General features: G+C 34.8%; 1 protein-coding gene across 12 annotated transcripts in view; it reads right to left on the minus strand.

The window, feature by feature from the left end:
• Positions 1–12,614, minus strand: part of NBEA (neurobeachin) — a 507,179-nt gene that overhangs the window by 258,049 nt on the left and 236,516 nt on the right. For 11 of the 12 annotated variants that reach the window (XM_062615053.1, XM_062615045.1, XM_062615050.1 and 8 more), the window contains one exon: positions 9,457–9,518. In XM_062615053.1, coding sequence (XP_062471037.1) covers positions 9,457–9,518 — 62 coding nt within the window. Of the gene's footprint in view, positions 1–9,456; positions 9,519–10,142; positions 10,196–12,614 lie in introns of those variants that run through there. The other variant, XM_062615052.1, reaches the window with a different exon arrangement.

Genomic DNA, 12,614 nt, shown 5'->3' on the forward strand with positions numbered 1-12,614 from the left:
CAACTAAAAGTAGGTAAAACCAGAAAACTCAACTGATTTCAAGATACAGTCTCATAAATTTTTTAGTAAATTACTCATAAATTTTTGAGATTATGCAGCTTTTAAGACTGTCCCTACCATTCCTAGAAGAATTTATCTGAAGATATTGGAGTCTTAAAAGCTTCCATTATTTGTTGGAATGAGAATCAGAGCTAAGAACTGAAATTCTGCTGCTTTTATCCTGATCTCACTACTGCTGATAGTTGATAAATAAAATTATTTTTGGTCTACTCTTTAAAGGAAATTTGGGATAATTTTTAGGATTTTATGATCAGTCATCCATTTTAATAGTGGCTATTTCCCACAGTAAGGAAGCTGCAGAATGACTGATGACATCCTCCTGGAAGGCAAAACTGCAAGCATTCAAATGCACTGGGCTTCTGGCCAAATCACAGAAAGGAAAAGAATATGAAACTTTCACAACACTATTTATGTGACTATGACTTTAACAATGCAGCAAAGGTAGTGGGAAGTTTTAGGTTTCACTTTCACAAGAGTAAAGCGTCATTTTTCCTCTGTTTTTCTGACTTGCCCTTGTGATCACCTGCGGTAATTGCTCAATTTATCTTGGAAGTGAAGTCAAATGTTCCCAGAGGAACATTTCATTGGTATCTTAGAAGAGGAAAAAAAAAAATCCACAGTTGCAAAATATTTTATATTATCCAAGCAACACCAGGGAAATGACCAAATTTTTTTAGAATATTAACCTTCATCAACTTGTAGGAATTTTGTGTATCTTCTAATACAGACAAAAGATATGCATTAGAAGATACAAACATCTCCACAACTTCTAGAGCTTACTTCATTACTGGAAAAATACTTCTTCCTTTTAAGAGACACGAAAATTATCATTAACATCAGGTGTTGCTACACACGGGTATTAATCCTAAAAGCTAATTTGCTTATTACTCAACAACCTATAATTCTGATGTTTTAGGTGAATAACTAACTTAACATCTTCCAAAATGCACCATTAAAGAGAAGACTTCCTGATGTACAGAAAACTACTCCTCACATTGTCTCCATTACACATATAGTAAACCCCCTCGAAACTATATTTGTTAATAATGATAGCCTCCAATAATGAGCTTTTGCACTGTTTCTCAGCCCTTTAAGAAATAACAACTGACTCCTTCTGACTTTCTAGGTGTTTTCCTCTGATCTAAGATCCTTCTCAATTGTGGGCAACTCAATTGTAGAGCAGTCAGAGGAAGACACCTTGACATACCAGGACATGGAGAAAGTAATTCTTACAGTTTTTTGATCCTGCCTCTTTTGCCATGACTCTAGAAGAGGTACAGGTCAGCATCTCACAGATGTGTAATAAAAGCACTTTTTTGACAAAAATACTCTGACAAGGACAGACAAGAGACCAGAAGTTCCATTATGACTATGGTGTAAGTAAGATACTGAAGAAGAGATCCTGCTTATTACTAAAGGCAAACCACAGAAGTAGGTTTCTGAGTGTACAGGGATCTGGAAGGATATCTCACAGAAAAATCAATGAAGTACAATTGTCCAACAAGTAGGAAAGAATACACTGATGATTTCCATCTGAAAGTTAGATTATCAGAAGCAGATGGCCAAGAGATGGGAAGACTGAGATTGGTCTGGAAGACATTCCACACATGGACAAGGAATAAATGCAAAAAAATTTTCTGACAACCCTTTAGTGTAAAAAAAAGATAATGCAAAATGATCATCTTCTGGAAAACTTCCAGAATTCTATGAAGCAAGTGGAGACACCAGACAAAAATAATCAAACAACAAAATACATCCACCCTCACCTGTAAAAAAAAAAAAGAAAAAAAAAGAAATATATATGAAAAAGTTTTCCACTTCCCCTTGTACTGGAATTCATTTCTGCTTTTGTAAATTACACTAACTGTGTGTAACAACTTATTTTGTGTATAGGCCATGTTCTCGATTGTGAAGATCCCCAAATCAACATCAGAACATAACTACATGTGTGAGTTATTTGTACCATATATGATGATGGATAAGGACACAGTAGAAATGTTTCTCTCTTGTTGGACCTTTACATAGTCCAAACAGGATGACAATATTAGAGAAAGTACTACCTTCAGCTACAAAGACTTTATTTATTGAAATTAAATTTGAGCCTGTGGTAAAAGGTGAAGGTACAAAACTTCAGTCTGGAGCTACATGACCGATGATTTCATACACCTTTCTAGCACTTTGTCCAGTGTATGTCAATCCATGCACTTTTTTTTTTTATTCTTCGTCTCCATCAAATGCCAAAATTGTTTTCTTTTTTCTTGACTGCCACAGAGCCAGGCTTTCTTTCCTACAGACCCAGACATCCTACCTGTCACCTGCTACAAGCTATTGCTTTCATGGCTATTCTAAAAGTGTGATCTATCAAAAATTACTGTTTTATCTAGAGTTACTTCTTATTTTGATGTGGCTGTTTCCATCATCACACGTATTGGTGAAAGGGAGCAAGCAAGAATATGGAGCTAGACATAGAGAAAATATGATACCTCTGCTAATGTGATCTGGGCCAGAGAGAAGACCAAGCTGACCATCTGAACTACATCCTAAGAGTATGATTCCATTAGATGCAGAGATCTGAATTTACAGATTGCTGCCGTGAAAACATGAGTGGTGTTTTCTCTCTTCTCCTCTGTGCTCCTAGATCTGCAATCCTGAGCTCTTCGAGAATCTCTGATGACTTTTGAACCAGGGTCTTGACCAGGTTAACCCACTAAACCAGGAAACAAATATCTGAACAGTTTTCAGATGTGCTTGTGAGTTAGTCTTATGAATATCAGCACTGATACAAAAGTTGCAGGACAGCAGCACTGTAGCAGATCCAGAACTTTGTTAAGCTAAATATTTTCAAGAAATGCTGGAAAAACAGATTATCAAAACAATGAGTTTCTGTATGCTTTCACGTGTGTTTCTATGTGTCCTTCCCTTCTATAAAAATTTGAATTCAGACTTTTGCAGTGATATGATATGCATCTCCTCCTAGTTGCACAGGTACAAATACAGAGACAGTGCATAATCCAAGAGGACAAACTGGAAAACACGGCCAAAGGTAAAACATTCAACTTGTTTCAGAGGAAAAAGAAAGATTAAAAATTATACCTGCATAGGAATTTGCATAACCAACCTCAATTTCACCATTGAAGTTACATCAGACTAACTTCCTAAACAGATTAAGCCCCAGGTTCATTATTCTTTAGATTTAAGAGAAACATCCATTATTTAACTTGTCTTCAGCCTTCCTACCACAGTTGGTGTCAAAAAGACAAATAGTAAACACTCCTGTTAGTGTGCTGCTATCAGAGTTACTATGCAAGTGCTATCCCTTATCAAACAAAAGTTTAGGAATACAAGAACTACAGGAATACCTCTGGAGGGAAAAAAATAAGTACTAATAGGCATAATTAAAGTTTAATCTAATACTGGCCACAATAGTAAACAGATACAAAATTATTTCAAATAAATCTATAATGAAAATTAGAAGGTTTTTAATAATGCATAAAATTAAAAAGTAAAATAGGCATACAAATAGCATAGTACAGAAACAGAGCTAACTGTCTTAAGATACTTAAGATCTTTAAGATGTAATGATTGTGCTTGATCAAAAGGTACTGTATAGCAGATCTGGATGATTATTACTTAAAACTTTTCTAGAAAGCCTTGAATAGAGTATGTTTAGTATCAAGAAGCATGGATTGTGTTTCTATTATATGAATCACACATTTCAGGGCTGTTTCTGGTCAGCTGTAGGGACCAGAAAAAGTTTTCTTTTTCTGTTTGGTTTCTGTGTTGGGCAGCTGCCAGTTTCTGAAGCCCAAGAGCTATTGCACACTTCGAGGCAAAATGCACATTTACATGTGCTAGTGCCTACTGAAATTTCTCCAGTGCCTGATTGATGGGCCTTCCTGTATTCTCAGAGCCTATCACCATATTTCCCCAGAGAGAATTTCATTCAAATTTGCATTGGCAAGGCACATTGTTTCTTTCTTTGTTTTCCCTCTTCTCCTTGGAGTGAGGTTAATTTCTTGATACTGTTTCAAATTTTTTCTTGCTGCTTAGGACAAGAGGCAATGCACTCATTCACCTTTCCCTTTCCTGCCTTCTGCCCCATTTTGCCAATTTATAGTTTTGATTGCTATAGTATATATAGTGGTATACAACTGCTATGGCTTACACATCAAACCGCTGGGAAGTGTTTTATGGACTGTGCTGCATGGGAACAGAACCTTCACAGATCTTTTCTGATTAAGTATGTACTGAATGGCTGCTTGTGATATGGAGAGACAGACTAGATTCAGCCCAAAGAGTTTCTAAGTTTACAGGTTAACAGATAAGACAATGTGGACAGACACAGCTCATTTATGAAGCTCACACTGCTAGCTAACATTTGAAAGGCTTAGCTGAAGTGCAGTTTAGCCATTAATTACATACCGGAGTTAGTCAAGTTACGGATATCCTCTTGGTATAGTTTGCTTTATTTAACATACTTTTAAATTCTACAATTTTTCATAAAAGTAAACAATTTATAGATTTTATTTAGACCTTAATTATAAGAGGTACTCTGTGTTATTATTTATTTAAGAATCTCCTAAGAGGTTTAAATTGCCAGTTTTAAGTAAAGTATTTTGTGGGTATGTACACCCTTTTCACCCTTTTCCTCATTTCTCATGCAGTTTTTTCCAATAAAAGCCTATTTACAAGGGATAGAATCTAAAATAAATCTTTTTCCTCAACACAGTGATTCAGAAGCAGGTTGAAGGAGGTGATCCTGCCCCTCTACTAAGCTCTTGTGAGAACTCACTTGGAGCACTGTGTGCAGTTTTGGTGTCCTCAACATAAAAAGGACATGGAACTGTTGCAACAAGTCCAGAGGAGGGCCACGAGCATGATCAGGGGACTGGAGCACCTCCCGTATGAAGACAGGCTGAAGAAGTTGGGGTTGGTCGGCCTGGAGAAGAGAAGGCTGAGTGGACACCTCATAGCAGCTTTCCAGTACCTGAAGGGGGCCTATGGGGATGCTGGAAAGGGACTCTTCATTAAGGACTGTAGTGACAGGACAAGGGGTAACAGGTTAAAACTTAAACAGGCGAAGTTTAGATTGGATATAAGGAAGAAGTTCTTTACTGTGAGGGTGGTGAGGCTCTGGAATGGATTGCCCAGGGAGGTTGTGAATGCTCCATCCCTGGCAGTGTTCAAGGCCAGGCTGGACAGAGCCTTGGGTGACATGGTTTATTGTGAGGTGTCCCTGCCCATGGCAGGGGGGCTGGAACTAGATGATCTTAAGGTCCTTTCCAACCCTATTCTATGATTCTATTTTCATTCGAATTTTGGTATTTCCTTTGGAAGCTACTGAATGATAATCTTGATCAAACTTCCAACACAGGAGAAGGGAAATCAACAAAATAACTGACGTATTGGAAACTACAAATCCTGAAAGTTGTCAAATATTCTACATGTATTCTACAACAACAAATGACAAAGTATTTTTTTTTTCCTGAACATAACCATTTATCCATTATAATAGTTATATTTTTAAAGAGGTCAAGTAATAAAATGTTCTAAATACTAAGACAGGATTTTCTATTTAAGAAAATAAATTTCCCCTGTTAATAGATAAGGTACAGAAAAATACAAGTAGCATGAGATAAAACTCCTTTGGGATAACATCATTCAGTTTCTGCAGAAGCTGTACTCCCAAAGAGAAAAAATTGTAAAAGATCTGGAAGTAATTGGAAACTATTGTAAAAAAAAGAGCAATTGAAATCTAAATCTGATGTAAGAAGGAACTACACTGCAAAAAAATAAATGTTTTGGGGCTTTTTTTTAAATTGCACGGTGTATTGAAGAAATCTGCCACTCTTAACAGCAACACAGCTGTGACATGCTCAACTAGGCTGAGGGAACAAAGACCAGCTAATCAAGCACAGGTCTTGTCAAACACCCCATCTTCATCCATTTTATGTTAAAATACACTACATGCCTATTTTACGAAAAGTGAAAATCATTATATGTATACTATGAGTTATCTAGAAAAAAAAATCTTTCAAGTACTTGAATGTATGTTTTTCATTTATATAAGAAATAAAGAAAACCTTCAAATTAACCTCAATTTTAATCTAGTTATGTAGGTGATACTAGGAAAAAATAAAATTGGTGAAGGGAAGCAAGTTACAGTACAAAAGACATTCTGATAATACAGAGAGTAGAACTTTTTTGTTCTTCCCCAAACCCACAAATGATGCACTATCCCTACAGGAGTTCCTTTAAAACTTAAAATGTATTTTTCACAGAAACTCCAAATTCCTCTGGGGGAAAGGCTTGATTGCATATCCCTCAGAGTCTAGAAAGCTGCCATATGAACTGAATTATCCATGACATGTACCTTCAGACATTTGTAATGTGATATTTCATGTAAATTTAGACCATACCTTGGACGTGAGCCGCTGGCAATGTTGATTTTATTCAGGAGCTCAGATAAGAAAAAAATCCTGACATCCTTGCTAATCTGTAGTTGTTAACATGGAATTTCCAACATAAAGAGCATAAAAGCACCTAATTTGCTGTAGCAAATGAAAGGAAAACAAACTTTGCATTTCCCTTTCCTTTCCAATGTCTAAAGTTACTTTGTTCTATGCAAACAAAATTGTACTTCTCAAAGGTTTTTTAATATTGGCATCTATCTTTTGAATGACACATTTCAAACTTCCCCACATAACCTGTAAAATGTCATTCAATTCGAAGGATTTCCCCATGTTAGGAGGAAAAGCCCTAGTTACATTAGGATTACTGAAAAAACACAGTACTTTATATAGTCTTTAAAGTTCATACTACTCTATCATATGGAAAACCTGAGGTAGCACTATCTCTCTTTTTATAGACATGAGTTATCCTCATTTGCTGCAGATGACATCTCCTAGATCTCCAAATTCCAAATTCTGTTAGCTATAGGGTGGATTACAGTATTTGTCTGTCTGCCATTCTCTTCTAGTCATGTTATGTATTTGTATTTTCATAGTGTTTACCTTCTGTATTCTTTTGACAAACATTTTTACCATGTGAACGATTTTTTTTTTCTCCTGCAATTTTGTACACCTATAGGAATAAATGCAATATTCTGTGGAGATGCAATTTACAGAAGCAATACTTTTGGAGTTCGGAAGGTGAGGGGAGAATGCCATTTGCACTTCTACAGCCCCCTGTTGATCAATTCCTGCAGAAACATTTAACATCAGCAAACACAGCATTACCTTCTCAAGTACTTAGTAATAGATGGACATTAGGATACAAAATCTTCTTTATTTAGAAGACATGAAAACAACCCTGAAGTATCAGATGGGCTATGCAAACTATATGCTTGCAGTTTCCCAGAGTAATTGGGTAGGAGGAAAATAGATCTCCCAAGCAAACGCTGAAGGGAATGAATAAATGTTGAAAACTTTAAAATGATCAGGTTATTCACAGTATTTCAGGTATAAAATTAATCTTGTTTTTTAAATAGTAAAATATTTTGAAATAATAAATAACATGCGTAATAGTAATAAAAATAGCAAATTGATTTAGCTGCATTTGTTACACAGCTTTACTGGGATATCTAAAGAAAAAGCATTGCGCAGAGCTTAAATTTCTCTCTCTTCCTTTCAATCAATATTTGAGGCAAAGTTTCATCTCTAGGGCCCTTAATGGCAGGAATTCCTGGAGCCAGCAAATGAGTAATGTTAAACCTATGATTAGATGATGAGGCCATCAAAGACACTAGACCTTAATGCTACATTCCACTTTATTCCTGAGAACAGCAGTAAACCCAAAGGCTAGAGAAGAAAAGACTGTAAGTTATTCTTTTTCTCCTGAAAATGTTTCAAAAACTGCTAAAAAAAAAGAAAGAAAAGAAAAGAAAAGAAAAGGAAAGAAAAAAGAAAAGAAAAAGAAATAAAAAAGATGCATGACATGAAGACAGAGCTCAAAAGTCTTAGTGGACCTTTTGGAATTTTCCTGGAACTCAGGACTTTACCATGAGGTAACAAATTTTTCAAGTACCCTGCTGGAGCAAGTTTGAAGTTTAAAACCCACTGAGGATTCCTGCCAGGGATGTATTTTTCTTTTACTTTTCCCTAACCAATATCTAGCCTGGCTAAAAGAGGAAGAAAAAAAAAAAAAAGGGGGAAGAGGAAAAAAAAGAAAAACAAGATTTAATGATTTCCTTATGACACAAGCTTTAAGAAATGCAACCTATGGACTGGCAAACAGCAGGTAAGTTGGAGCCCCCTCCCCCAAAATCAGTTGTAAATGCTAATTATTTTTAGACACATTTCTCAAAAGTAGATCTTAATTTCAATTATCCCTAGGAATTAATTGTTTTCAGTACATTTTTGGTGCATTTTCTTAATGTACAGCCGTAAAGACACAAACAAGTACTTTCCCTTGATAATACTAGAACAAGTTAACCTCAGTATTTTTATATACTATCTTGGTTTGAATTTAACTTGTATTATAAATCTATGGGGTACTTGGCAAATTAAGCACTGTTATTAAGTTTTTAGAAAAATATAAAAACTTGTGAAGTTATTTGGATGTTTTAGGCCATCATTTTTTTCTTACATTTACAAAGCAAGAAAATTCTAAAATGTTTGCTGATAGTACTGGCAGTTTAAAGTAGAGAAAAAAAAAATATATAGATATAGATATATATATATATATGAAATTAACCAATAACACAATAACACTTCTGTCAAAGCAAATAACATTAAAATTGAGATATAAGCAATCCAAACAGCATGATGAGGTATTTTAGTTTTGAATTTTTCACTTGTGAAAGCAATCAAAAATGTTAATTTATTCAGATTTCTGAGAAACCCATTACTGCTTCACTAAAAAAACCCAACAATTAACCACAACATTTTCAAAATGGAAATACTCTACTTCTGCTTGTTCTTGAGGACAACCTAAACCATGTTCTTCTGCTTTTTATATACTGACAGCTACATAAAATATCCAGTAAATTATATCATGTATATCAAAAGTAATAGTCATCTCAAAGAGAGGTTTTAAAAACTTATTCAAAGACAGATTTCAACACAAAATTATGACAATAGTATCCTATTTATGTATTCTAAATAAGAATTGGCTTGAAAGAGAGTTTGTGGCCAGAAAAAATGCATAATGTGCATCCACACACTTTTGTAAAACAAATGAAAATATACACTGTATACCCTTTGAATACAGAGAAACTATTGAACTTGAAAAAAAAGAAAAAAATCTAGACTTTATATGCTACCAGAAGAGATTAATTTGTATCTTCTTATACTGAAATGGAAGAATGAAACAAACAGTGTGATACAGTTCTTAGCCTGGCAGTAATCCAGCGCTATGCAAAGAAAGTAATACAATTAAAGCCAGAGAATGTCTTACCTGTGAACAAAGTAGCATAACAAGTTCGACCACTGAAGTACTTGACTTCATGCAAACCAGACCTGCAATAAATAGTAAAAAAAAAAAAAAATAATATTGGTGATATTTAGTTATCATAACTTCATGGCTTCAGAAATTCTATTAAGTATCTGTAATGTATATTTATTATCACTCAAATTCACTAAAACAAGTTTAAAGCACAATTATCTAAGAATCTGAGATTCAAATACTCTTAAATGTTCAGAAAGCATCAAAATTTTCACCAATCTATACCAGCTTCAAGACAGAATGTTTTTTTTAATCACTGCCTAATAACATTGCCGCTATTGTAAATATTTGTTTGCAGCTTTGGCAATGCAAATTTACCTTCTGAGAGGGGAATAGCATATTCAAGTTTTTAAAAGATGCATTGTAAAGAGACATGGAGAAAATTACACTTTACTGTTAACTTTATACAGTAATTTCTGTTATCTAAACTCATATAGAAAATAACATGATGGTTTCAGGCACTTTGGGTGTATTAAATAAATGAGAAATTCACAAATGTAAAGCTTGCAACTGAGGACTAAATAGGAAGCTGAAAAGCAAACTGAGGTGTTTTAAGTAGGTTTCTACAAACAGCGATTAGAGACAAAAGCACTCCTACACAATAGCACATATATTTATTGCGGGTAGTGGATAAATACCCTTTTGTGCCCATTTTGCTAACAACCCCATCCTTATTGTATAGTACCACAGAACAAGCTGTAAGAAGCTACTAGGATTCCATTCTATCAGATATATGGGCAGACAGTTAACTAATGAAATAAGAGGCAGATGTGCAAAGCTCATTTAGGGAGACAATTGCTGTAACTGATCAGCTATTCTCAAGCTCAAGTGCTAGAGGAGCAGAAAGATTAATGGGATACTTATCACCTGCAAGCTACCTCCACTGTTTGAAAGCTGACAAAAGAAAATCCAAACAGAAGACTCTACAGTTAAACAAATGCAGGTAGCAGAGACATATCAAATACTTTATCACAGGATGTTCTCTGGTTTATTTTTAATGCACCTCATATTCTGTAAAACTAAAAAAAAAATCTGTCATGCCCTCACTTATCATCTCTCAAAATCATACCTCAGATGTATTAAAATATGACTAAGGCAATATAATGCTCTTACAAACACATTCCCATACTACAGTCTTCTAAATTGGTACATGTTTTCACCTTCTGATTTCACATCAAAAGAACAAATGTATCCAGAATAAGCATCAAACACAGCTACAAAAAATAAACCAAGTAAATTACATAGCTAATATTATGCATAATCAGTAATTTCTTTGCATCTTCATCAGGTTTCCAAATAGAAGAGAAAACTCGACACAAAATATACATATTAAACTCATGAGTATTTCCTGGTTGAATCTACTGAATTTGAAGTTCTTAACTTTCTGAGACAGTTGTGTAGCTGTTGTCACCTGTGTAGCTTCAAACAATATGAAAAGAAGTTTGGAGCATGGCTCAAACCAAACATGCCTAAATGGCACAAAGCTGGGATAAGTACTTATGATTACCGTCCAGATAAAAATGATGATCTAGTCTTAATGACACAAATGCTGTGTACATAATAAAACAGGACTCCCTGTATGAAGGATGCAATAATTATATTAGTGCAAACTTTTCTATTTACAATAATAATTTCTATACGCTATATATAACTTTTTAATAGTTTGATGATTCTATGGGCTTGAGTAAAGTGGTTGTCTGACCTACAATTATTTTCTCTATTTGTCTAGACATCACTTGATAATTTCTGCGTTTCACATTTAATCAATTGCCAGATTGGATGAAGTTTTCTAGCATTCAAAAAGCTATATATATCCTTGGGTAATATGGTTTAGTGTGAGGTGTCCCTGCCCATGGCAGGGGGGCTGGAACTATATGATCTTAAGGTCCTTTCCAACCCTAACTATTCTATGGTTCTATGATTCTATGAAATCAAACTGATTTTGGTGAAATTTAGGAAAAGAAGGATACAGTTAAGGTTACAGGACCTAGTTAGCACATCAGCATGCCAGTTCTGTAATTGCCCACTGATGAAACAATCCACTGATAATAGCCATTAACACCTCTCATAACTTGACATTCTAAGAGGCTGGCTTTTATGTAAAAAAGAAACAAATAACTATCCTAGAGACTAGCTCTTTTCACATGTGAAAATACGGAGGGAAATAGGAGAGACTCATAAAAGAAGTTCATAGTGTCAGAGTTAGATGCAAAGAATAAACTTTGCAGAGAGCTGTCTAAATCAGAAATTAGCTGTGCAATATCCCAACTATAAATAAGCAAAATAAGAGTAGCCATGACAGAAAATGGGGAATACCATGCAACTTGATGGGTAGGAAGAAGAAAATAGAAACAGAAATATTTTCTATTCAACTTTAAGTACTCATACCATACATTCCTTGAAGTAAAAGTGAATACGGAAACATGAACCATTCATAAAAAGGGCCACTTGAACGTTATAAGTTTCTTGCTTATCAGTCTCTTAGTCCCACTTCAGGGCCTCCTTCCACTGAAAGCATGAGGAAAAGTGTGTGCCCTCCATTATATGCTCCATTTCCTCCTTCCTAGCTGCCAAAGGCTCTACTGCACTTCTTCCCTTTTTTGCTTATTCATGATTAAGCAGTTAAGATTTGAATTAATAAAGATTTTCTTTCTGTTACACAAAACACAATTAATCTTCAGAGTTTACTGTGAGATCTGTTGTGGAGTCAATGGCAGAGAATGACAAAACCAGTTCAGACCTAATGGAGAACAGATCAATTTCTGCCTACCAGGAAAAACTGTCAGAACGCAATCTCTGGTTTATGAAGATTCCACATAATCAAAAGTTGTAGGGGCAAATAATAATTGTGTTCTGCTTAAGTTATCCTACACACAACAGGAAAAAAAAAATCATTTTAATACTCTTTTTGTTTTTAAATTTGCACAATCCTCTGTTCTAAGAAGTCAAACTTCTGCAAACTACCTTAGTGCTTTTAGCATGGTACAGACACTGAAATGATTTACTTCACCAGACAGTATATTTTCTAATAGACAAAAATAGAAAAGGAGGAAGAAAATGTCCTGCTCCCATTTTACAGACAGAAGAGAAGATACAAACTAGTTAAGTTA

This window comes from Pezoporus occidentalis, unplaced genomic scaffold (assembly GCF_034315485.1).
Source record: "Pezoporus occidentalis ecotype Australia unplaced genomic scaffold, CSIRO_AGI_Poc_V1 ctg18, whole genome shotgun sequence".
NCBI lineage: Eukaryota > Metazoa > Chordata > Aves > Psittaciformes > Psittacidae > Pezoporus > Pezoporus occidentalis.